The 27820-nt window shown below is 44.7% G+C and overlaps 1 protein-coding gene across 1 annotated transcript; it reads right to left on the reverse strand.

The window, feature by feature from the left end:
• On the reverse strand, positions 1 to 26453 carry LOC115073438 (pancreatic secretory granule membrane major glycoprotein GP2-like). The gene is made up of 9 exons (XM_029571868.1): positions 26400 to 26453; positions 26140 to 26214; positions 25147 to 25248; positions 21643 to 21857; positions 8998 to 9158; positions 6586 to 6834; positions 4862 to 5015; positions 4333 to 4395; positions 1 to 263 (listed from the first exon to the last, which is right to left on the reverse strand). Exons 2-8 carry the CDS (start codon positions 26186 to 26188, stop codon positions 4378 to 4380), a joined length of 948 nt encoding a protein of 315 aa, XP_029427728.1. The 5' UTR covers positions 26189 to 26214; positions 26400 to 26453; the 3' UTR covers positions 1 to 263; positions 4333 to 4377.
• Positions 26454 to 27820: the final 1367 nt, after the last annotated feature.

A 27820-nucleotide genomic window follows, 5' to 3' on the forward strand; every position in this document is an offset into this window, starting at 1 on the left:
ATAGATTTTATTTGATAATAAAAATGTAACAATAATCAAGTGATGTATGTAAATAAAAAACACAGATTGCAAAGTCCCCTCATTAAACAAACCTGAAAAACCAATCCAATTCTGGATTTTGGCTGGAGCAGAAAACAATCAATATCAATTTGCAGATTTTTGATCACCAGCCCCACACAGTCAAATGTTGCTTCACTCACTCTTCCCTTTAAAGCTTCCGCAGTTCCAGGATCTTGTGGTTTGGAAAATTCAAGTAAGAGAACCTGGAATCGGGGCAAATAAGTGGAGCAAATTAGCCAGTTACATCAGGAAAACAGCAGAAGGAAAACTGCCCATTCATGGGTATCACAGCGCCTCCTTCAACGGGAGTAGTTTCAGGGGCTGAGTTGAAAAAACTTTCTATTTTAAGCTGAGAAGGGGTTACAGGGGAGGAAGTAGCCATTGCCTCCCTAAGTTTTCCCTTTCTTTTAGTATGCGGCATTTCTCAATGCCTAAAGGATTCAATTTAGGAAATAATAAGTTTCCAACTATGTCCAGTTACTTAATTTCAAATCCAGCCTGCCTCAGTTATATCTCTAAGTCCGGGAGCTCCGAATACTCCTTCACCCCCACTTGATGAAAATTTATCTACATCATCTCTATTTGAAAAGGTACTACAAGAAGGAGGAGGTGTAGAACCTAGTGTACAGGATGAAGGAGAAGGCTCTGGCATACACAATATAGTGGAAAGTGTCAGAGCCTCCGAATCAGAGGTCATAATTCCCCATAAGATTGAAAAACCAAAGAAGATTACGCTTGACAATGTATGGTCGGCTATAGTGACTCTAGAAAAATCAATATCTGTTCTTACAGATGTGGTTACAGATGTGAACAAGAGAACTCTGAATATAGAACAGCAGAATGAGACACAAAAAATACGAATTCAAGATCTGGATCAGAGGACAAAGCAATTAGAAAAAATACACCTGGTCTTATACAAGGAGAATCAATACAGGAGAGAAAAATGGTAAAAATCGAAAATGAATTAAGATATTTAAATCTAAGGGTGATAAATTTCCCTCAACTCAAAGGGATTTCAGTACAAGAACAATTTAAGCAATACATGGGGACGGTTTTGAAGATACCAAAAGAAACATTACCACCACTGGCAAAAATGTATTTTATTGCCAAAAGGAAAATCAGAGAAAAGGAAGAACAGCAAGACACACAGTTAAATCCATTAAATATTACTGCTCTTTTAGAAAACTCGAGTGAGGAGTTAGTTTATAAGAGAGGAATTGTTTTGGTCAGATTTATATGCCCCTCTGATAGGGATATGGTACTTAAATTGTTCTTGAGAAATAGGGCTGTTAAATACTTTGACCAACAACTATGGATCTTCCCTGATATAATAAAGAGTACCCAGAGTAGAAGAAGAGAATTTTTAGCCCTGAGACAACTAGCTAGCAAAGTGGGAGCTCAAATGAAGGTTCATTATCCCTGTAAGTGTATATTAAAGTTAAAAGACGTAACCTATGTATATTTTGAACCCTCTGATTTAAGAAAGTTTCTAGAGGCTAAAAATCTGTTGGGGGAAGGGATCTCTGGGTAAAGGTATTCAAAATAGAAATTAGTCAAGGGCATTAGTTCCAGTTTGTTTTTCTCTATTAGTAGAAAGGAACTCATTACATTGTTTTGCTCAAATTTAAAATTCATCTCCAGCCATTGCATAGTAATAGAATGTCTATAGAAATTGAAAACCTGGCTGTTCGCAGAAGCCTACCGCTGAAGGATCTCCTCAACCATCACTGACTCTCACTCCCCCACCCCTCCCCAATCCCTTCCCCCCACCCAACCTCACCCTTTCCTTCTCCCTCTGGACATACCAGGCTAATAACTGCCTAGGATAAACCTATGTTTTTGTATCTTACAGTTTTTGTTGATTTATATATTTATCTCTCTCTAATTGTTTCTTAGTTTAAACTCTGTACTGTCTTCCATTGCCCAGGTTTTATGCTCCCTGTTTAATGTAACTTTACTTTCTACCTTGATGTTAATTGGTTTCCCCTCAGTTACATTGTAAACCGGTACGATAAGACCTAGTCTTGAGCATCGGTATAGGAAAAGAAATGAAATAAATAAATAAATATATAAGAAGTTATATTTCTTGAATTATAGGTTTAGTAATATATTATATAACTTGGCTGTATAATATGTAGCTAAAGTTATTTATTTTTGGCAATATGTAGACATTCGAGATGTATAATGTGACAGTATTTTGTCATGATTTAAAAAAAACCTAATAAAGATTAAATTTAAAAAAAAAAAAAAAAAAGAAGGAAAACTGCCCATCAGAAATCCTAGACAGTATTCAGTTCATACTCATGGATCTGTAATAGAAGGACAACACATTTCTAATTGTGATGGCGTCATCGATTCACCTAACCTTCCTGCACAAATGAGAGTGCAGTCGAGATTCACACATTCATTTTGCAAGAGCATGTGCTAAGAATTGTGGACAATTTCACACTTGTGTGCCGAAGCCAAAAAGGGATCTGTAAGGCAAGAGCAAACTTCTGCATTTGGTCTCTTGAGGACAGGTTACCTTACACATTGCTAGCTTTCTTTTTAGAATAATCTCTCTATATTATAAAAATATTAGGGGCTCTGGGTAATCACTGTGCCATGTCTACAAATGCATGCTGTAATGACATCACCCAGAGCAGGGCACCGGCAACGGAAAAGCTGATGGGGTTTCCCGGGCCCCACCAGTAAAAACAGAGCAGGAGTGAAAGTAGAGTGGGCAGCGCAAGGGAACCACAAAAACAAAAACAAATGGAAGCACCAGCAGAAGAACTGATAGGGTTTCCTGGGCCCCACCAGCAGCAGCAGAAGGACTGGTGGGAGATTTCCCGAGCACTACCATGCACACAGCCCCGACTCTCCTACCCCACCAACCACATACACTCCCTATACACATGTACCCCCCCCCCCCCCCACACACACACCACATGCTCAGTTATTCCCTGACACACACACCAAACCCCCTCCCCCCCCGGACACATACCCAGGATGGAGAGAGGGGTGGAGGGGCAGAGATACACATACACCTCCCCCCCCCCTTCTAATTCATCCCTAATACCACTCACACCAACCCATAACATACACACACACATCCACTCACCCCATACACACAGGGGGAGAGGGAGTCTGTGGAGATTGTAAGAGGGAAAGAGTTCATCCCCCAACACTCACACCCTCACTCTCACTTTCCTAAAACACATACACATTCCCCCTACCAGCGCACACACACACGGGGAGAAAAGGGAAATGTGCACATGCACACACTAAACACTCACACACACACTCCTCTCACCTTCCAGTACCACTTATACATCCACAGCACATGCACACCATTCTCACACAGATGAGGAGGCGAGGGGTAAGGGGAGAAAGTGCAGGTTGCAAGGGGGAGAGTGCACCACACATCACTCACACCTCCCAGCACCATCACAGTCATGCACCTCACCCATCACCATATACCCCATTTCCACCTGCACCCCCCGTCATCACCATTTGCAACAGCCCCCACCTTCATACACCCTCTGTACTCCTTCTGACCTACCCCCGTCCCCACTGAATGCTCCTCCCCCATGCACAGAGACCTGCTCCCATTCCTCCACCCCCAACAGAGCAGTTGCACACATCCGGCTAATGAAGTCATTACCCGCTTTTTGGTGTCGTCATGCAATTATCATTTTCTCTTATTTTGGGGGTTCCCTTAACATCCACACACATTCAGTCAAGGGGGGGGGGGGGGGGAGAGGAGGGAGGGGTGGAGAATTCTGTAGCTCTCTCTGTCCTTCCTTTCATTAAAAGTCTCTGGTCCTACCCAGCTTGTATTTTCCTCCTAGGCACGAACATGGAATCTAGAGCGGAGAGCCCACTGGCAGGCCTGGCGAGCAAAGCGAGCAGGGGCGCAACCCCTAGTAATATTTATTGTTTTTAGTTCAAATCCTTCTATTAAATGAATAAACACACCATAGAGCATAGTACATTGTTTAAATGTCGAATATTCTCCTATACATCCCCAATAAGCGGATTATAAATGTTTGTAAATACATAGAATATATAATGGTTCTTTTTACATATCATGCTAAAGGATGTACACAATCTAAGTGGCTGCCTACAGCAATGGAAAATGCGACTTATCCCAGGTCAAAAGGTGGGGAAAACTGCGACGCCAAGCCTTGGTTTCTCTGGTTCCCACTGCTCTAACCACAAGGCCACTCCTCCTTTATACTCAAATACACTGAAAACCGAGTGCCTTAGCACTTCTAGACAGTGACATACCTTACACATTGCTTCTGAGTACGGAATCCTACTGTTCCCCCCTGATTACCATATGGTGCAGGTCTGCAAAGAAAAAGCAAGTTAACTGCTTGGTCATTAAAGGCTACCCATAATATAGCAATGCTTTTACTTCTTCCTGTTCTGCAATATTTTAACCACAACTGAAAAAGAATAAAATAAATTATAAAAAAAAAATCAGGAATGAAAATAATGAAGCCGAAATGGAAATAGATACTTAAAAAAGAAATCAGTTAATAAGCGTATGCAGAAAATAATTACATAGTCAAACAGATGCATAGTGCCTTAATTAGAGAAATGAACGAATTAAAAGCTAGCAAATGAGCCAGACCCCAAATCTTTCTACACTGCTTGAGCAGGTAGACAGTGCACACCTGTAAGAGGAGAGAGCGAAAGAGAAACTGAAGAAAAAGGGAGCGTGCAGGAGAATGTGAGACCCAATTGCTCAGTCATGTATGGGGCAATGTGGACCCAAACAGAGAACGTCCCTGTAGGGTTTCCTGCTCCTTACATCAGGGCAGGTCCCCGGACAGATCCCAACTTCTCCAAACAGGTAGAGTTCGGATGCACCGGCGATCATGAAGACTTTCAGGATAACGCGAGCTTCAATACCGTTGCCGTTGTATTGCACAGTTACGATAGGACTCAGGTCGGGTGCCGGACACCTAGGAGAGGGAGAGAGGAGACACAAAGGGACCTCTTAGTGCCAGACTCAGCACCAAGTGGGTCATTTACTAAAAGGTTTTTTCCTATTTTGTGTCTATGAGAAAAATGCGTAGTAAATGAACCCTTTACCTATCTGCTGTCAGGAAACTGCAGCCTAGGGAGGGTTTGCAGGATAAGGAACTGTCATAAATGATGTGGTGAGCAAAATGAAGTGAGAAACTCCCAGCCCTTCGCTAATTGCCTACATCAGGGAGAGAGCACTAAACTCTGTCCCTTTCTTCTTCTACTGTCATTTCACGTTTTTAGTCTCAGCTCCAAACCGAACTTGATGCACTCCAAGGAATTTCTTCTCAGAATATAAACATCTAAGGTGCGTACTTCAAAACCTGTATTTATTTAATAAAATGTATGAATGAATCACTTACCAGATTTTACAATAAAATCACCCAAAGCAATGTACATAAAGTAATATAAGAAGCAGTGAAGCTGCCAGGCTGACAAAATTTATGCCTAATAAAATCTACATTGCAATTGATTTCTAAAAATACAAGGACTGTGTAATTCTTTATGCATCTCTCTTTTTGATGTGTGGACTAATTCTGAGTGCAGATCCTCTCTCCTTCTTTGCTTGTGGGCATAAAGTAATATAAAACATTCCTATAATCAACAATAACACACCCATAACCATAAAATAAATACAAATAAAATAAAACCACAACATTAAAAATAAAACATCCAATACATTCATCTTCCCTCCATGTCACACAGTATAAAAACATCTCCTTTAGCTATTAGCATTAGCTCTATCTACAACTCCCTCAGCTATCAGCCATGTTTTTAATTTGCACTGAAACTGCCTTAGATCTTTTTCCTGTCTAATCAACAGAGACAGCTCATTCCATAACTTGGGGACCAGCAAGGAAAAGGATCTATTCTGCAAGCTAACAGCTGTCCCAATGCCAGCCATAATTGTTTGACTCAACTTCCTCCCAGGGCGTGAAGAGCATTTAGCCTCATAAGAAATTCATTGGTGAAATTATCATCACCATTGTTTATTTTACACTTTCCAAATAGAGAGCTCAAATAAGGGCACATTAGTCATGACAGGGATATGTCATAGATAGGTCAAATAACTGAGAGAAGGAAATAGAAACCCATGCCAAATTACTGACCCAACGTGCTCGTTACCTAGCACAATTATGATTAACTAATACAGGTCTGAGAACAGCTGCTCCCAGATGTGTGCAGGTTCAAACCTCCATGAAGGGGTTATAGAAGACTGAAGGCAGCTACTTTCACAGAGAGAAGGAAGTTACTCTGCTTGAAAAACAGCTGGAATGTTGGCAGGCCTGACAGCTGTGTTTGATCTCGGGTCTGTAAGAATGTGGAATAATTTCTTCTGAAACTTTTGCAGTAGCTTGGGGGTTAAATGAGATCTCTCGGCTTCCTCTTCATGGATGGCCTCATCACCAGTTATTGCTTTTAACTGTAGAAACAGGAAAAATACTCATCTTGCTTTTTGGGCTTTCTATTGGACAGTGGCTAGCATGGACCCTCAGGTGCCCTTACCCATTCACAATGACGTCGTATTCCTGAGCAGCGTTGGAGTCATTGGTTGCAGTGGCGTACAAGCGATTCAAGTGCACTGAGAATTGACTTCCATCAAGGTTCGGTGTTATCAGACCAAGGTACAGTGGGTCCTGGATGCTGAAAACCTTTTGAGCGTCTGTGAGAGGGACTGTGAAACTGTCATCCATAAATGCAGCCATCATCACCTGCACACTTCCTACTCCTGCAGGAACCGCTAAACTGGTGGAGCTGGAATGAGAGAGAAGCACAATCAAATGATGAAACATAATTCCTGCTGTGTTCATGGCCTGTGGAAGCCAGGGTACAAGAGTCTGGACGGCTGCTGCTGGCCAAGGGTGTCTAAGGCTCAGCCTGTGAGGGGGCAGCCAGTGCGAGCGAGAGAAACTCTGCAGCAGGGCATGAACTTGTAAACAGACGTCGGGGCCACGGACTGCCCATGCCCCGTTCTCAGAACAGCCCTGGACCTGTGCTGCTGCTTTCTGAGAATTCCTGTTGGTGTCGCACATGAGAGAAGATCCTGTTCACATGAATGCACTTCTAGTGCTAGAGCTGTGCCTCTGTGTGTCTTTATGGGACTAGGTGGGTATGGGTGCATGTATGTTTTGTGGTTAGAGGTTGTGAATCCTTCTTTGTGAGGGGAGGGAATGGGGAAAAGCATAATTTGTATTTTATATCTGAACTCCATGAAATTAGCATGTGGCACATTTAAAACTAATTGGAGAAAGTTCTTTTTCACGCAACGCAAATTAAACTCTGGAATTTGTTGCCAGAGGATGTGGTTAGTGCAGTTAGTATAGCTGTGTTTAAAAAAGGATTGGATAAGTTCTTGGTGGAGAAGTCCATTACCTGCTATTAATTAAGTGGACTTAGAAAATAGTCACTGCTATTACTAGCAACAGTAACATGGAATAGACTTAGTTTTTGGGTACTTGCCAGGTTCTTATGGCCTGGATTGACCACTGTTGGAAACAGGATGCTGGGCTTGATGGATCCTTGGTCTGACCCAGTATGGTATATTCTTATGTTCTTATATTCTTATGTGTCAAGGAGTAGACGATCAGTGCTGTCAAAAGCAGTCGATAGGTCAAGGAGGATGTGGATCGACTGAAAGCCCTTGGTCTTGGCCATATATCTGAGTTTGTATATGTGTTTGGGTGTGTTGGTGTTTGTAGTTGCATGTGTTATTATTTGTAGACTTTTGATTGTATCTCAGCTCTGGGTGCTACCATCATCATGGTTAAACCACAGAGGACTGGAGTGGGTTCAGATTGTTGCATTGGTGGACCCTTGGGCTGAGGCAGGATTGGCACAAACTGCAGGGAGGAACTCTGTAGCTTCCCACCATAGGCAGGCAGACCCAGACAAAGCAGAGACCCAGCTGGAGCTTCATCTTTATCAGTCCTCATTTCTCTCGGGTTGAGCCTTTGAAATCCGGAGCCGGCAGGTCTTAGATGGGGGCCTCCTCTGATGGCATGCAAGGTTGTTGTAGAGTAGCTGGGTAGGCTGACAGAGGTCTAACCATATCCAGAGGCAGGCAATGGTTAGTGGTGTGCGGTGGTCAAGTATATTCAAGATCAGGCCAAAGTCAAACTGGGGTCTGTCCAAAGGGAAAGGAGGGACAGATAGGCAGGGAAGGAAGGCAGGCAGGCAGAGAAGAAGTTGAAGAACTGAAGACAAGGATGCTGGAACTGAAGAACCAAAGCCAAGGCTGCTGGACAACACATACTGCTACGGAGAGTAGGTGGACCTGTTGCTGAGAGCATCCAAGCAGATTCAGTAAGGGCCTTTTATAGGCCACAGTGTCTGATGTCATCTAGGGGGAACCAAGGGTTTTTTCCTGCCACGGGCCCTTTAAAATCCAGCAGTGTCGGGCGCACCTGTACCTAAAGTGAAGCACTGGATGAATGCAGGAGCGGTGGCATCCAGCTGCATGGGATCAGTGGCAGTATTTGGCCACATGTTGATGATGTCCTGTTGCACCTTGAGGAGGCCAAGGCTGATGCTGGGTTGAGTGAACCAACTCGTGGGGCAGCCTGCAAGCTGGGAAACATAATACAGATTCTCACTGGTCTCTGACCGCAGCCTCTTCCTTGGTTGCTGATCCTGTGAACAGTCAGTTGGTGTCACAGAGACCCTGGGAAGCCTCCTCAGAGTAACAGAAACCAGAACCCAGGGTGGCACCATGTGCAGGAATAGACAGATATAGTGCCCAGGAGGTCTTGGTATGATCTGTGGAACTAACTTTACTTTCTGCCTTAAAATAAAGTGAGTGTTGCTGCCTGTATAAGAAGTCTCCTGGTCACTGCACATAGCTGTCATAATGGATATGATAATAGCTTTATTATAAGGGGGGATTCCTTACATCAAAGCTCATGCAATAACAGTACTCACCCCATCACCGGATGTAGAGTGGTCGCCAGGGCCACCTGCATGGTGAGATTGTAAGCACAGGAGAAATCCTGGCTGAAGTTGCCTGTTATGTAGAATGAATTTCCCACGAGAAGAGGAAAGATAACGAGAACATTGCTATAGATTACTTGGTTATTATTTATCTGAAATAAAAGAAGAAGAATGTTTATAATTGTTATAATGACAGAGGACGTACACAGCACTGAACAATGGTGATAAGTATCAGGTATGGTGAGTCCCTGCTAGGGATGTGCCGGGAAAATGGTTTCATTTCATTTCATTTTTCCTTTTTGGAGAGGAGGGGGAGGTTATTCGGGTTTCAAGTTGTTTCATGTTTATTCTGGGTTGGTTTGTTTACCGAACTGAAATAAGCACCGTATGGAGGAAGTGGGATAGAAGTGATGCTAAAGCATTAAATGTAAACCCCAGCACCCCCCCCCCCGAAAAAGAAATATGGCTCCTCCCGAATATCCCTTCAGCGGGGAACTTCATCGTAGAAAGGGGAAGGAGCGATCCCCATTCAATCCCAGTTTGAACACGGCACTGGCTGGGCATGAGGCCGGCGCCATTTTGTTTCACAGCTGTACAGCCTACGGCCGTACAATAAAGCAGCACCAGCCAGTGCCGTCCTCGTAGTGGACGGCACTGGCTGGGATCCTTTCTACATCTTCAGATGTAGTCAGGATCTGGGATCCTTTCTACATCTGAAGCTCCCATAGAAGGGGCACATGTGCTTCAGAGGGCTGAAATAATAAAATGTGGGACTTTTTCTTTTCGTTTTTAATTAGAGCGAAGCATGAGGGTTTTGTGGTGTTTTTCATTTTGTTTAGAAAGAAATGGGCGGACTTCCAGTTATGCTCTGCACTTAATGGGACACGGGGGGGGTGAGGCTCCTGAAGACCTCCTCGCTAGCCCAGCGTTTGAAGAGGCCGTGCATTGAAAATGCTGTTTAATATGAGTTGCTTCCTCTTCTGAACAGGCTGGGACGCAGGTGTAAATATTTATTGTGGATCGTGAGGCTCTGAGTACCAAAACTCCACGGTCTTGGTTATGGTGTCGGATGAAATGCTGCAGCAAATATCTATAAGAGCATAACGTGTGCACTGTAGGCCCGACCTCCCACCTGCCCAGCACATAAAACTGAGAGCACACAGTCCGAGTCGTCAGGCAGTCTCTTTGTAGAAAATTCAGGCCGCAGCATTATTTACCATTCAAGGTGCAATGACATCTTATGCATTCTGACTAGCTAAGGTACGGCTTACAATACGTACGTATTGACCCTGATGAGGCCCCTGGGCTTCCTTCCAGCCTTGCACGGCTGCGTGCCCGCCCCCCCACAGTGAGTTTGTGCTTTCATGTGCAGGCCATGGTTAAACTGCCGGCAGGGCGATTCAGAGATCACTGCCCGGGGGCCAAGTGTCGAGGGCAGTGACCGCTGCCACGTCCCACCACCCCCGGGCAAAGGCCCCAACCCTGGCCGAAAGGACTGCGGCCACTGTGGAGTCATTTCACGGAGCCACGGGGTCTATATCCCTAACCTCCCCCCCCCCAATTCATGGATTTGCTACAAGCTAACGTCTGCCTGTATTTCCATCACAGTTCAACCGGGCCCAACCCCCGTCCGTTCTGTGGGCCCTGATTATGCAGTCGGAATACCTGCACGCAAATCGGGCCTTTCCCCCCACGATGCCGGCTAATGCACGAAAGCCTAAGATCGGTTATTATTAGGTCTTGGCACTCGCTGATTTTTCTTCGCCCCCCTCCCCTCCCCCACTTTTCTGTCAGTTTTCCCTTCCTCTGGATCCCTTAACAAGAGCGGAAACACATCCTCATATTTCCTTTCCATAGCTTCCGCTTTATATTCTCGGGGATGCAGACACCAAGTGGTGCCATTGGACCATGTCCGCGTGCTACGTTTCCTCCCCCCAATATCCAGACCCAACTCCACCCCCGTGCCTCAGATTCTGAGTCTGAATCGCTAGCAGTGGAGGATTCAGACCCCCGGGAGACTCCTACATTAAAAGCTCCTCTGAGCCACTTTTCCGTTCTGCTGCCCAGTAGCTTAAATGAAGCCTTCATTCCTTTCATCATCCTTGCCGCACCCTTTGGCGGTTCTCCCTAATCCTCTGAACTCCTCAAATCTCCACAGACCCCCAACTCGCCCTCAGCCTCGCTGCCGTCATTGAGGGATTCACCTGCAGGCGGCTGGGGCGTGGTACCCTGGGCTGGAGCGCCCCCGATTGGCGGTGCCGCTCCGTGCTCTCCACCTTCTCACCGGTAGTTCCCCGCTCTGTGCTCTTGCAGCCTCCATCCGATCGCGGACCCGCTCTGTACCTCGCCTCAGCCGCAGAATTAGCTGCCGTCCTCGGGCTGTCTAGCGGCCCCGCCTGTATCCTCGATCCGACGCCTGCTCCCGACCCCGTCTGGCACTTGCGTTCGGTCTGCAGGCAGCAGAAGCACTGGAGACAGGAGGGGACCATTCCTTACCGGGAGCCGGCTTCTTGCTCCTTTTAGCTCTGCCGGTGGCCCGGTTTGCCGCTGCAGAGACCATGCTTGCTTTCCTCCTCAGGCTCGGCAGACACCTGGTTTTGATCCATTTCGCAGAGAGCCTCCGAGCTGCAGCCTCACATGCTGGGGTGCCTTCCCTTTGCTTTTATTATCGGAAGCTGATACTTCTGCTTCTCTCCTCTTCCTGTGCTCATTCCTCCGCAGCCGACCAGCTTCTGCCTTCCCCTTTCTGGGCTCCATTGCGCGGGGATTGCTGACTTCTTGGCCGGCGGCGCGCGGGCCAAGCTGTTTCTTTGTGGTGGTGGCGATGAGTAGAGACTTTACCGCAGCGATTCTGATGCCTTCCTACCGCGCGGAGAAGAGGGAGCTGCTTTCCAAGCGGCCTCCTTTAAAGCTGCAAACGCCAAATCTCCTCTTACTGGGGTAAACTATAACAGCTACTGCTCCAAGGCATTTAACAAAGTCAACCCCTAAAACAATTGCAACAATTGTGACCATACTGCCTTTAAACATCAAACATATATAAAAAATTGATTACATTAAAGGTGGAAAAAGTGGCAGTTTCATATATGTTTGATGTTTAAAGGCAGTATATGTTAAAAACTGTTAATAGCTTATTTTGTGGACTCTTGTTTGATTAATGATCTTAGAAATAAAAAAATGGATCTTTAAAATTAAAACAGTCTTTCAGAGAACTGACTTTGAGTTGATGAATGGAACTGAGTTCAGAGGAAGTTCAGAAGAAATATTTATTCATAAACCATTGCAGAATAAATTAGTTTTCAAACAGGAACATCAGGATCAAGTAAATATTTAACTACCATTCAATAAATATATTAATTCAAGGCATCAAACAAAAATAAAGAAAAAAACGTATGCAGAGACAAACTGAGAAGCTGCGTTCAGGGTTGCTGTTAGGTTGCCAAGGCAACCAGAACGCTCCTTCTCATTACAGTTATAAAAATAAAGTTGTGACGTACATTTTGTAGTCCGCATAGGAATCAGCTCGAGCCCCATAACTCCTCGAGGTCCCCCTATCTAAAGCGCATGCTGGCAAGCCGACGTCAGGCACGCAAATGTCGGCTGCGAGATTGAAGCAACCCCTGTGGAACCCTCTGACCGACGTGCAGACCGGCAAAGTCGGCGAAAATGCGGACCCAACACTAGACCCACAAAAGGTAACTTCACAACAGTACTCCCTCTCTTATTCCCCCTTCCTGGAGGATTAGGTTTATTTGGATTGTCCTGGTGAAATTGTAATAGTAAAGATTTGTCTAAAATATTCGAAGCTGGTTCTCAGGTGTTCTCCTCGGGACCAAAACCCTCCCAGGAAATTAAATACTCTCAACGTCTATGAAAAAAGCGAACATCCAGAATATCCTGTATTTGATATATAATGTCCGCATCCACTGCTGTAGTTGAAGATTCAGATGGAATACTTTGAAATCTAGACATAATTAATAGGGATGTGAATCGTTTTTTGACGATTTAAAATATCGTCCGATTTATTTTAAATCGTCAAAAATCGTTAGAGGCGATATACAACAGGAATTCCCCCGATTTATCATCAAAAATCGTAAATCGGGGGAAGGGGGAGGGGAAGGGGGAGGGCGGGAAAACTGGCACACTAAAACAACCCTAAAACCCACCCCGACCCTTTAAAATAAATCCCCCACCCTCCCGAACCCCCACAAAATGTTTTAAATTACCTGGGGTCCAGTGGGGGGGTCCCGGTGTGATCTTCCACTCTCGGGCCACGGGTGCGTTAATAGAAATGGCGCCGGTGCTACCTGTAGCCCTGTCCAGGGCAAAGGTAGCACCGGAGCCATTTTGGTTCCTGTCCCCCGACGTCACGAGCGCAGGAGATCGCTCCCGGACCCCCGCTGGACCCCCAGGGACTTTTGGCCAGCTTGGGGGGGCCTCCTGACCCCCACAAGACTTGCCAAAAGTCCAGCGGGGGTCCGGAAGCGACCTCCTGCACTCGAATCATATTTGCCGTATTGCAAAATGGCGCCAGCCATATGGCCATTTTGCAATACGGCAAATACGATTCGAGTGCAGGAGGTCGCTCCCGGACCCCCGCTGGACTTTTGGCAAGTCTTGTGGTGGTCAGGAGGCCCCCCCAAGCTGGCCAAAAGTCCCTGGGGGTCCCCCGATTTACGATTTACACGATTTAAAAAAAACAAAACAAAACCGCGATGATCCGATTCCCTCCCCCCCCAGCCAAAATCGATCGTTAAGACGATCGATCACACGATTCACATCTCTAGTAATTAAGGTCTTGAGTAGCGAGACATGAAATACATTGTGAATTTTAAGTTTAGAAGGCAATTTAAGTCGATAAGACACTAATCCAATTCGCTCAGTAACTACAAATGGTCCGATATACCTGGGAGCCAAACGCATGGAAGGTAATTTTGGATGGATATTCTGTGTACTAAGCCAAACCTTGTCTCCAGGTTGAAAAATGGGTGCTGTTCTATGGTGCTTATCCGTAGTCTTTTTGGCTGCTGAATTAGCTCTAATTAAATTATCCCGTGTAGCCTTCCAGAGTGATTACAATTGTAAAGCAGTAGTTTGAGCTGCAGGTGAATTTACATCCAATGGTAGAGGCAGAGGTGGTTTTAATTGTTTTCCATAAACCACTTGAAATGGTGGGAATCCTGTGGCAGATTGAGTATGGTGATTATACAAGAATTCCACCCATGATAATAAAGATACCCAATCATTTTGTCTTTCATCTATGAATGAACGTAAATAAGTTTTAAGAATTCTATTAATTCTTTCTACTTGTCCATTACCCTGTGGATGAAAAGCCGATGTGTAATCCAACTGAATATCAAATTTCTTGCAAAGTGCTCTCCAAAATTTCACAGTGAATTGAGGTCCTCTATCAGAATTAATATGCTGAGGTAGTCCATGTAAAAGGAAGATATGATCAAAGAAAGGTTGTGCCAGTTCAGAAGCAGTTGGAAGTTTTTTCAGAGCTACAAAATGTGCCATTTTTGAAAATCTATCTACAGTTACCCAGATTACTTGTTTCCCTTCAGACATTGGTAAATCAACAATAAAATCTGTAGAAAGATGAGTCCATGGTTCCACAGGAATAGGAAGTGGTTGTAACAATCCCCAAGGATGTCCAGGTAAAGGGTTTTGTTTGGCACAGGTTGGACAAGAATCTACATAAGCTCTAATATCTTGGATTACTTGTGGCCACCAATAATAATGAGATAAAAGTTCCTGAGTACGAAGCCTCTCTGGGTGACCTGCTGTAAATGAATCATGGGTCCAAGACAACACTTTTTTGCGTAACCGATAAGGCACAACCATCTTTCCTGCTGGTAAAACATCAGTAACTGTAAGATGAATTTTCGCAGGATCAATAATATATTGGGGAATGGAAGGTAAATCCTCAGGTTCAGAGATACGAGAAAGTGCAACCGCTCGTACATTTTTAGAAGCTGGTCTGTAGCGTAAAAAGAAATTAAAATGACTAAAAAATAAAGACCAATGAGCCTGTCGAGGATTTAGCCGTTGTGCATGACACAAATATTCTAGATTTTTATGATCAGTGTACACAATTACCAGATGTTGAGCCCCTTCTAACCACTGACGCCACTCTTCAAATGCCATTTTGACCCAACACTAGACTCACAAAAAGTAACTTCACAACAGTATAGTCACAATTGTTGCAATCTTTTTAAGCTGTGGCAAGGCAGTTATCCCCCCAACTCATCGGCCGATGCATCAGCAGATGCAATCAGGAGCCCTTCTCCCCTTCTTGCCTTGCCGAGCCACTTTATGACCTCATGGCTGAGCCCAGTGAGGCTCCTTTTTGATTAGGCTTGATGAACGTCTTATTAAACTGCAAGTGGCAATGGAAGAAACCAAGTGGGGCCTGGAAAGTCACCCGAGAAGACTTGATCTAGCCAGGTAATGCATCTCGATCTTGGCACAAGAAGACAGGACAAATGAAGCCAACTGTCAGCTTGCTGACTTGCGTGCTCACAACACGGCCCTCCTCGACAAAACTAAGGATCAGGGAAAACCACAATCAGTGCAACTGCATAAGAACACTGGGGTTGTCGGAATCAATAAAGGAAGCAGATTTGTATGCATTTATAGAAAAATGACTCCCAGATCATCTGGGCCTCGCTACACCAGAAGACCATCACTGTTGTGATAGGGTGCAGCACATTGGTCTATGGGAGCAAGATGGACAGACCTCATCCTATAATAGCCTGGATCTTAAACCCTTTCAGGCTTACTGCAAGCAAAATTCCATGGACTATCGAAACCATACAATTCTTCACTTCAATGATTTTTCTGCCCACATGGCAGACAGGTGAAAAGAAATGTACCGCAGAGGGATCACATTTTCTCTTCTCGGCCAAGCTTAGAGTGCATCATGATGGCAGAATTTTGTTCTTTGCTACTAAATCCGAAGCAGTTGCTTTTTGGCTCTGTTAGATGGTGCCGGGGGTGAGTGAGCCTGATGGATTGCAATATTGTTTTTGGTGAGTGGCACTTTGGTGATGCAGGTGCTGTGATTCGTTTGTATTTGTGCAGCCTTTGGAAGGATTAATGGCTCTGCACAGGAGGTGAGCCTCTTTCACTGGAAAGGAGACACAAAAACAAGGGGTCATGCAATGAGGTTGGAAGATGGTAGACTCAAGAGTAATCTTAGGAATATTTCTTTACAGAGAGGGTGGTGAATGCGTGGAATGGCCTCCCATTGGAGGTGGGGGAGACTAAAGTAGTATCAATTCAAGAAAGCAAGGGATAAATACAGGGATCTCTAAGGAAGTGATGAGAATTATAAAGCTAAATTAACTGGATGGATGGACGGGTCGGATGGACCATATGGTCTTTTTCTGTTGTCATGTTTCTATGTTCTACTGTGGAACCTTTTTGGAATATCTGCAGTTTTCTTGTTGTGTTTTGTTCTGTTTCTCATTTGCGGCTAGAGTTCATATGATTTTGATAATAAACTGTGGCTGCATCTACATGACTCTTTGTCATTAGCAGCTAAATGGCCATGCCTCGTTCTTGTTAGTTAAGTTTCACGTTCAAGTCTGGAAGACTGGAACTGATTCAGATGAACTGAACCAAATCACGGTGAACCTGGAAAATGCAGTAGGCCAGACTGACAAACTGAAGAGAAGTAAATCACCTGGACCGAATGGTATACACCCCAGGGTTGTGAAAGAACTCAAACATGAAATTTAAGACCTATTACAATTAATTTGTAACCTATCAGTAAAATTATCCATTGTAGCTGAAGACTGGAATGTGGCCAATGTAACCCCAATATTTAAAAAGGGCTCCAGGGGTGATCTGGGAAACCTTAGACAAGTGAGTCTGTCTTCAGTGCTGGGAAAAATTGTGGAAACTGTTATAAAGAATAAAATCACAAAACATTTAGATAGATATGGTTTGATGGGACACAGCCAGCATGGATTTACCCAAGTCTTGCCTCACAAATCTGCTATATTTTTTGAAGGGGTGAATAAACATGTGGACAAAGATGAACCAGTAGATGTGGTGTATTTGGATTTTCAGAAGGCATTCAACAAAGTCCCTCATGAGAGGCTTCTAAGAAAACTAAAAAGTCACGGGATAGGACTGGTTAAAAGACAGGAAACAGAGAGTATGATTAAATGGTCAGTTTTCACAGTGGAAAAAGGTAAACAGTGGAGTGCCCACCGGTGCTTTTTAATATATTTATAAATGATCTGGAAAGGGGTTCGACGAGTGAGGTGATCAAATTTGCCGACGACACAAAATTATGCAGAGTAATTAAATTTCAAGAGGATTGTGATAAATTGCAGGAGGCCCTTGCAAGTCTGGAAGATTGGACATCCAAATGGCAGATGAAGTTTAAGGTGGACAACTGCAAAGTGATGCATATAGGGAAAAATAACCCTTGCTGTGGTTACACAATGTTAGGTTCTATCTTAGGAGTTACCACCCAGGAAAGATCTAGGTGTCATAGTGGATAACACATTAAAATCGTCGGCTCAGTGTGCTGCGGCAGTCAAAAAAGCAAACAGAATGTTGGGAATTAGGAAGGGAATGGTGAATAAAACGGAGGATGTCATAATGCCTCTGTTTTGTGTGTATCTGTGGATTGTATGTTTGTTCTGGTAGTGAGAGTTTGTGTGGTCCCTGGGGAGATTTCGATGTGAATGGTAACCTTCCACCCTTTCATATGCACTGCTTATTTATCTTTGGCCAACTAATTTTGATTTGGGGCTCTGGATGTCATGGCCCAGATTGATTCACCATTGTAGGCATGCTTTGAACTTTCATGGCATGCTCCTGTTTCTCCTCTTTTTTTAATGGGTTATGGTGAGGGTTAACATGGTTACTTTAAATGATGATGATGTCCATTCAACAATGAAGCGTAAAAAATTGTTGAATCTGTTTAAAAGGTGAAATTAAACATTATGGACTGGATTTTAATATTTACGCGCGGGCATAGATTTATGCGCGCAACCTGGCGCTCACAAATCTACGCCTGATTTTATAACATGTGCGTGCATATTTTAGCAGCAGCGTTAGCGCATAGAATAAATGGCCTACTTCCAAACTTGGTGTTAGCCGATCAAACAGAGTTTGTAAGCGGGGAAGCACGGGGGTCAAAAACATTGAGAGACTGATTACATCTCCGTGCCAGAAAGATAACAAATAAGCAGTGATATTAAGTTTAGATGCTGAAAAAGCTTTTGATGCTTCTTCATGGGACTTTATGCTTTAGGCTCTGGTGCAGTTTGTTTGTCAGGCAATATTTTGAACAGGTTGAAAGTTCTGTATAAAAGCCCTAGCACTCGTATACTTGTCAATGGTCCCTAAGTTCAGTCTGTGCTGTGGAGTCTGGCTGGGGTGCCCCCTCTCCCTGCTCTTGTTCATTTTGGCCATAGAGAGCCCTTGGGCAGCTGAAGATTTTCCGGGTATTACAGTGGGCATGCAGACACTGAAGCTCTCCCTGTTTGCCCAGGGCATATTGCTTTTTGCAGGTGATCCCTGTGAGGGCATTCCTGCGATCGCTAACTTGTTTTCTCAATTTCGTCTGACTGCAGGGCTAAACATTAACTTTGATAAATCAGAAGATTTGGCGGTAGATGTGGACCTTTTGCATTCTTGGAATGGCACTTTTTCCTTTTTTGTGAGCTGAGAGCAGACCGAAATATTTGGGGGTTTGGATCTCACGTGATCTTACTTCTCTTTATGATCTAAAGGTAACTGAAGTTATTCTTCTTTAAAAATGCAGTTGCAGATGTGGAAGGATCTCCCTTTGTCCTTTATGGGCATTGCGCACTCCTGAAAATGGTGATCATTTCCAAGTTTCTATATAAATTACAAATGCTCTCCTGCTGGCTCTTGCGCCATGACCTGTCTTTGCTTAGGTCTCTTTTTCCTGACTTTATTTGGCATGATAAATGGGCTAGAATTAGTAATGACAAATTAATCAGCAGTAAAGATGTAGGCAGACTTGACTTCCTAGATCTTATGTTGGAACTTATTTCACTAAACAGAAAAATGTGGAAATACAAGAAGCACTGAATTGTATCTGTTCTTGTTCTGATCTTGTACATAACATTTTCACTGGTGTGGTTATTGATCTCTGTTCTTATTCGCGCTATGTGTTTTTACAGAATGAAAAATATTTTGCAAAAGAAACAAATGCACACACCTAGTCCTTGTCCCAGAGAGCTTCCAGTCTGTGTTAGTAAGTGAAGCAGAGGCAGTCAGGATGTAGCTGAAGGACTTGGTCACCGGCGTTCCTGATTCTCAAGCCATTGCTGTAACCACTAGGCTGCCTCGCCTTCAGAAGAACAGACAGGAAGGCTAACTATAGTAACTAAGAGTCCCAAATCTCCTAACCAGCCTGCATTTCCCTTCAAATATCCCACATCCTTACCTATACCTAACCAGACCTGCCAATGGGGCTGTGGGGTCTGTATAGTGTTACCACCTGGCTCCAACTCTTCACAGCAGGCTGATCCAGTCCCCGTTTTACCCCCAACGATATGCGGGATTCATAGTTCATGCTTTTCATTAGGAATGTTCATGGGAAAAAAAGATTGTTTTGGTTTCTTTGTTTCCTTGTTTTGGTGGGTATTGACACAATTTAACACACACTCAATTATTTTAACCAAAGCTAGAACACTGAAACAAAACAAAATTTTGAGGGTTTTTTTTGTGTAATTGGAAAATGATAGCCTCCTTCCCCCACCCTGCCACTTTTCATAAAGCAATCAGAGCTATAAATCTATGTGAGCAGATGGTTAAAATCAGAAATGGCATCATCTAAGATTGGGTTGTTGATTGTACCTGTGTTGCTCTCTAATAAAAAAAAGGATTTTGGAAAAAAAATCAGAAATGGGTCATCCAGTCCTGAAACCTGTTGTTAACCTTCCTTGTGCAGTCCAAATAAAGAGTCTGAGGCTCCAGTGCCCCCAGTGCAGGCAGAAGGGGCGCAGCAGGGTGCTAGCCCTTTAAATCAGGTGCCCTGTTACTGCTTGGGATCACTGTGCAGCAGGTAAGTACGGTCACGTGAGCTCTTCTGTCCAATCACAGCACTCTTTTCTGAGAGCCATTTCATACCGTTCAGATTGGAAGAAACAGAAGATTTTTAGGTGGTTTTCTTACAGTTAATTATTTTATTTATTTTGAATTATTCAGTGGCCTAAGCAAAAGCCCTAGCTGATGCATAAATACAACATACGTATGTGTGTATATATAAACGCTTAGAAAAAAAGGCAAAAAAATTTAGTCACAATACAAAATGAAACAGCGTAAACAAACAAGATCGGGGTAATTTCATAACATCACACATAAATTAGCAGGCCAGTATGCACACACATTACATGCAGTTCAAAGTGGACTTACATGCTTTACTCTCCTTTAAAATGATCCCAGCAAAATTAAGCACACACAATTTCATCCTGCTGTTTGGTGCATGTAGATTTGCTGAGATAAATAAATAAAAAAGCACGGATATAAACCCCAACCTGCCCAGACTCTCACCCTGGAATGCCTCTCCGTCACTGCACCTGGGGTATCGGTCGCACGACTTCCTATAGGGCCATTTCTGGGGGTGAAGCACTACTTTACCCGCTGAAGTCCCTGAGAAAAATTACCCCCCCCCCCCCGGTAAGGAAATTTTCAAAGGCATTTCTGTAGGTAAAACCAAAAAGCCATATGACAAAATGGTGCCAGCCTCAGGGCTGTCTGGTGCCATTTTCCAACCCGAGGCAGCAGGGCAGGAGCACCCCGGGATCACTCCTGCCCCTTTTTACCCTGGAGACCCCCAGAATGGGTAAGAAAGGTCTGAGGGAAGCTTGGGGGGTGGTGTGGACAAGGAGTTTCACATCTTAGGTTTTTTATTCATTGACTTTCTCAAATGAAAGTCACAACTAAAAAGAAGACAGTTGTGGATTTTTTCATTTTGTTTTTAAACAAAGCAAAAGCGCATGTATTTTGTTGCATTTTCCATTTCATTTAAAAATTAAAGTACATTAGCTTCTTCTTTTAAGCTGCAGTCTGTTTACTTCCATTGCAGCCAGTTGTACTGACCTGGCTGCACTACTGCATTCCTCCACCGGATGGGGAATCCCATTGGACTCACAATTTCGTAGATCTGCGGTGCCTTTACATCCTCCACTGGTTTGGATTTCAAAGTTGCTGCTCAGGAGCCCAGCATGGGATCTAGATCAGGTTCCCCTGCTCTGTGCTGGCTGCTTGATCTAGCACCCTCCTCTCTCTCCACAGCTCCTCTGTTTCACTCCTCTCTCTCCCCTCTCTGGAGTTCTTCTGCCCTAGGATTATTAAGGGTAGATCCAGCTCTACTTTGGGTTCTAGCACTAGGGGTCTCTAACAATGGAAGATCTCGTGACCTAGACCAGGGGTGCTCAAACTGGTCCCCCCCCAGCCAGTTGGGTTTTCAGGGTATCCCTAATGAATATGCATTAGAGATTGAGCACCCCTGACCTCGACTACATTGCAGGGGCCACATAGACTATGTAGGGCAGGTGAGTGTATGCTGCAGATGATACTTTGCTCTTGTATGACACAAGGAGAGGATTGATCCTTAAACCTTTCTCTCGTTCTTACCGTCATGTTGGTGCCACAGTCTCCCAGTTTAGTAGTAGCATAAATGGAGATCTGAGCTGTGTTATTGGCCGATATCCCCCGGGTTCCTGTACAGCTGGAGTTCAGTTGCAGTTCCATGCTGCTGGCATTCAGCCCCATCGCCTCCAGCTGGCACCTGCTGATCGTCAGCACCATCACACCAGGCAGGCACTGCAGGACAGGAGATGGATTTTGCGCTGAGGGACAGAAACAATGCGGGTCTCAGTTTTGTGCAGTGTTAAGATGGAGCAGAGAGGCGAGCGAGGCTGCTGGGAGCCCAGCCTCCTATACAGGCCGATGCAATATAATGCATTCAGCTGAGCGCTCGGCTTTACATGCACGTCCAAATCCCCTTATACAATAAGGAGATTACCGCATCCAAAACGCACATCCAAACCAACACGTAGGTGATAATGCTCATCACATGTAAATCCATGTTGATGAGGGGATTAACTATAATCCACCTATGCAAAAAAAAAAGTGCACTCTGCCCGGAGCAGGCACTAAGTCTTGAGAGTCCCTAAAATTGACAGAAAAGTAGAAAATACTATGAGGAAAGACTAAAGAGGTTAGGACTTTTCAGCTTGGAGAAGAGACGACTGAGGGGGGATATGATAGAGGTGTTTAAAATCATGAGAGGTCTAGAACGGGTAGATGTGAATCGGTTATTTACTCTTTCAGATAGTAGAAGGACTAGGGGACACTCCATGAAGTTAGCATGGGGCACATTTAAAACTAATCGGAGAAAGTTCTTTTTTACTCAACGCACAATTAAACTCTGGAATTTGTTGCCAGAGAATGTGGTTCGTGCAGTTAGTATAGCTGTGTTTAAAAAATGATTGGATAAGTTCTTGGAGGAGAAGTCCATTACCTGCTATTAAGTTCACTTAGAGAATAGCCACTGCCATTAGCAATGGTTACATGGAATAGACTTAGTTTTTGGGTACTTGCCAGGTTCTTATGGCCTGGATTGGCCACTGTTGGAAACAGGATGCTGGGCTTGATGGACCCTTGGTCTGACCCAGTATGGCATTTTCTTATGTTCTTATGTTCTTATGTTCTGTAGCTCCTTGCAACATTAAGCTGGAGGAACTGAAATAAGGAGTAAGGTAAAGAAAAAAATGTTGCTGGTGGTCAGGGTAGGAAAGCGGACACTCAATTTACGAATGTCCACTTCCCTAACCTACGGCTGTGCACGGGTTAGAACATGGATGCTCATAAAACTGAGTATCCGTTTTCCTAAACCACTGATAGCCACCTCTCCTTGGCAGCCGATGCTGAGGAGGTGCTAGGGACAGACAATTTCTTCTAGTGCCTCCTTTGTTAACACGGCAGCTCATTTTCATATTGAATCATGCGCCCAGGAGACATGGATTGGCATGAGTTAGGAGAGCGGGTGCTCTATCATGAGTGCCCACTTTAATCGGGGTGGTAATGCATCTGCTTGTTAGTGTGGACGATGAGGGGACATGAGGATGCCTCTTTTATAAAGTGCCAGTCTTATGCATTGCTTTTCTTTATTCTCCCTCCATCCTTGCCCTGTCTTGTAATATGTGGGGATTTCTCTATGCAAAATAAACTAATAAATTTAATATACCAACATTTGATCTCAATGGAGATATCACACTGGTTTACATTCAGGTACTGTAGGTATTTCTCTATCCCCAGAGGGCTTACAATCTAAGTGTTTGTACTGTGAGACAATGGAGGGTAAAGTAACTTACCCAAGGTCACAAGGAGTGACAGCAGGACTTGAACCCTGGTCTGCTGGTTCGTAGCCCCCTGCTCTAACCACTAGGCTAGTCCTCCTTACTAAATGCATAAATACATAAAGAAAGGCTATTTGCATTAGGTTTGCATAAAGTGGGAATCTCCCCTTCCTCTGATACTTTTGGAATTGTGAATACCAGAACAGGTCAAGCACAGTTCTGCGGCCAGGATTGTATTGGGTGATCAGTAAGATTCTGTGGCTAGGATTGTATCAGGTGATCAGTAAGATTTTGCGGCCAGGATTGTATTGGGTGCACAGTAAGATTCTGCAGCCAGGATTGTATTGGGTGCACAGTAAGATTCTGCAGCCAGGATTGTATTGGGTGCACAGTAAGATTTTGTGGCCAGGATTGTATTGGGTGCACAGTAAGATTCTGCAGCCAGGATTGTATTGGGTGCACAGTAACATTCTGGGGTCAGGATTGTATTGGGTGATCAGTAAGATTCTGTGGCCAGGATTGTATTGGGTGCACAGTAACATTCTGGGGTCAGGATTGTATTGGGTGATCAGTAAGATTCTGTGGCTAGGATTGTATCAGGTGATCAGTAAGATTTTGCGGCCAGGATTGTATTGGGTGCACAGTAACATTCTGGGGTCAGGATTGTATTGGGTACATAGTAAGATTCTATGGCCAGGATTGTATTGGGTGATCAGGAAGATTCTGCGGCCAGGATTGTATTGGGTGATCAGTAAGGTTCTGCGGCCAGGATTGTATTGGGTGATCAGGAAGATTCTGCGGCCAGGATTGTATTGGGTGATCAGTAGGATTCTGCGGCCAGAATTGTATCGGGTGCACAGTAACATTCTGCGGCCAGGATTGTATTGGGTGATCAGTAAGATTCTGCAGCCAGGATTGTATTGGGTGCACAGTAACATTCTGCGGCCAGGATTGTATTGGGTGATCAGTAAGATTCTGTGGCCAGGATTGTATTGGGTGCACAGTAACATTCTGGGGTCAGGATTGTATTGGGTGATCAGTAAGATTCTGCGGCCAGGATTGTATTGGGTGATCAGTAAGATTCTGCGGCCAGGATTGTATCGGGTGATCAGTAAGATTCTGCGGCCAGGATTGTATCGGGTGATCAGTAAGATTCTGCGGCCAGGATTGTATCGGGTGATCAGTAAGATTCTGCAGCCAGGATTGTATTGGGTGATCAGTAACATTCTGGGGTCAGGATTGTATTGAGTACATAGTAAGATTCTATGGCCAGGATTGTATTGGGTGATCAGGAAGATTCTGTGGCCAGGATTGTATCAGGTGATCAGTAAGATTCTGTGGCCAGGATTGTATCGAGTGACCAGGAAGATTCTGCGGCCAGGATTGTATTGGGTGCACAGTAAGATTCTGCGGCCAGGATTGTATTGGGTGCACAGTAGGATTCTGCGGCCAGGATTGTATCGGGTGATCAGTAAGATTCTGCGGCCAGGATTGTATCGGGTGCACAGTAAGATTCTGTGGCCAGGATTGTATTGGGTGACCAGGAAGATTCTGTGGCCAGGATTGTATCGGGTGCACAGTAAGATTCTGTGGCCAGGATTGTATTGGGTGACCAGGAAGATTCTGTGGCCAGGATTGTATCGGGTGCACAGTAAGATTCTGTGCCAGTACTGGGGAATTTTGCCAAGGCCTAGAGACCTCTCATTGCGCTGACTGGGCTGCTTCTGTGTGACTTAGCAATGAAAGGGACTGATCCATCGCAGCTTCTGCTACTCACTGGTGTTTGTGACTGGGTACATGGAGGTGTTACAGGCGCAAGAGCCATTATCTAGATATTCATCTGAAGCACAGGGTGGACTGAGATCAACTACAGCCAACGCTGGAAAGAAAGAGAGAAGAGATGTTAATTTATTGCGGTTTTACAGGACAGGAGCAGCCATTCTGTCAAATAACTTCCCTTCCTCAAATGTACGTCCATAATAACATTCACTGAAACCTGCTTTTTAACAGCACAGCAGCCTATCTGGCAAAAGATTCTTTATTGCTGCTAAAACAGAGCAAAACTGACTTCTACTTAACCTGACAAACTATCAAAGAATCATCCAAAGTGAATGAGAACAGTTCTGAAAGGGATTCAGCCCGGTAAAGAAGCAGCTCCCGGCTGCATTTCCCCGGTGAGCGTTTTTGCCGAATGGGGAGAAGCCTGCGCGGATTACAAAGACGCGCACCCGAGGGAGCCTGTTTAGGGTGGGGGGTGGGAGCCTAAATAACCCAGACCCTTGAATCCCCTCTCCCCATTCTGCTGCTCACAGGTAACGCGCTCTGCCTTCGCACCTGCTTGATTCAATGTTTGAGAAGGAGCCAGGAGTCTGCCAGTCCGAAAGTACCCGCGGCTTTGCAGAAGCACGGACTATGCACAGAGTCCCCAATTTAACAGAGCTTAGTACATGTCCTATACTCATTTCCCCTCTAGTGTTAATATCATATTTTACTTTTGAAACTAATGACTTGCATTATTGAATGGAAGAAACGTGCCCAGAGCTGATAACATCAGGGAGAGCTCCGTGGCCATCGCTAAGCCCCGAGCCGGTGGGACAGGGCGCGATAATTCAGCTGCAGGGGTCAGACAGATAGCGCTTGAGATTACATTTTGTAAGGCAGAACATCTGTAGCTCTAGGAAAGGCATCAGATCCCGAGGCAGCAGGGGGGTCCCTCCACCCCTCTCTGGCCCTATCCGTGTGTATAAATCAAATCTCACAGGTTTCTTACCGATCTGCAGGAAGCACAGAGTGAGGGCGATCCCCAGAAAGGTCTTCATCTTCCAGTTCTGTCTCTGACCTTCAGCTGGAAAAAATAAAAAGAACAATTGTAAGATTAATGACTTTGGGCCAGAGGTACTGACGGGTTTTCCTCATTTTGTGTCTACCGGAAAAATACTTGGTCCCTCTGGCACTTTTTCGTCCTTGTCTCAAGATTCAGTACAGCAAAATAATAATAATAATAATAATACAAAAGCTAGCCCAAAGCACCTGTAGTCGGTTTTGAAAGACGACACGGAGGTAGGAGTAGCTGGCAGCAGGTGAGCCCAGGTATTATTTTTGCCTTTTTATAGTCCCGAGAAGGTGGGGCAAAAAGACAGTGGGAGGGTGGAGGAATGTCAGGGTAATCTGTCCGTGTTAATTCTCTTGGCTTTCAGCCAGTCCTGTGAATTTTATTGCACCTCCCCAGGGGAGCAAAACGCCTTTCCTTCCCCAGCAGAGGCAGTGCCAGGAGGAAGACTCAGGTCCTGTAGTACCTGAGGATTTGGGGCACTTTCTTCCCTGCAAATCTGAAAATTATGTATATTAAAAGGGGCTTTGCTTGAAGTCAGATACCTAGAGTTAAAGGTCCACAAACTTGGTGTAGCTGAGATCATTTAATAGGGTTGTGCCAGTGTCACATCCGGTTCGATGGGTACGCGCCTACCTCACGGACTTGCGTGTATCTCATTATTAAAAATACAGGCAAACTCGCATACCCACCGAAACGGATGTGACAAATGCACATGCTTATAATTTAATACTTTTGTGATTAGTTTTCAAAGACTTTGCCCTTTCCTTTTGCACAGACCTGGGGAATGGGGTGGGGGAAAGCAGAAAAATTAGAAAACTAGTCCCAATCGTATTAAGTTAGCTCCTGCATTTGGTTGACCTTTAATTCCTCATATCCAGATGGACTCACACCTCTTATATTATGAGAAATCCGAATCTTATGTGAGCGTCCATGGAATGGAAAACTGTGGTTTTGGTAAAGATCTATGAAAGGTGTTTGTGTTAACTCACAGAGCTCTCCTCTCCAGCACGATCTGGTCCACGGTTGGGTTGGCACAATCCCAGACCTCTGAAGCAGTCACCTCTCGTGGCACCTCCTGATGCAGCCAGGATTGCGCACTGGTTACACCAAATGTCGTCCTCGGGAGCAACACACAGGCAGTGCATTTTTTTTTTAATCTAAAGACTGCTTCAGTGCCACTGATGGGACCAGGCGGTAAGGCTGGTGCACTTAAAGAGGACCACCTAAGGCACTGTTCAGTAAATAGTGCGGTCATGGTTCAACAGGTTGAAGTCGGGAATCACCCCCCACAGAAGCCGCACAGGGATGCGGGACAGGGCTGGAGCTGGTCTTCCGCCTAACCAGCCCTCTTGCCTGCAGGTTGAGCCCTGGGTTTTGGGTTCTGGAGGCAGGTAGGTCTTGTATTCTGAAGAACATCATGGCTGGGGATGGAGTCAGGTACAGACTGGGAGCTGGATACAGGCAGGGCTGGAAGCTGGGATAGTACTGAGGGCAGGCAGGAGCTTGATATAGACTGGACTGGAAAGTATAGACTGGGACTGGGACAAGAACAGTCAAGAAAAGGACTGCACAAGGACCGGAGAAAGACTACCAGAACAGGCAACAATAAACAGGAAGG

This window comes from Rhinatrema bivittatum, chromosome 11, assembly GCF_901001135.1.
Source record: "Rhinatrema bivittatum chromosome 11, aRhiBiv1.1, whole genome shotgun sequence".
Taxonomy (NCBI): Eukaryota; Metazoa; Chordata; class Amphibia; order Gymnophiona; family Rhinatrematidae; genus Rhinatrema; species Rhinatrema bivittatum.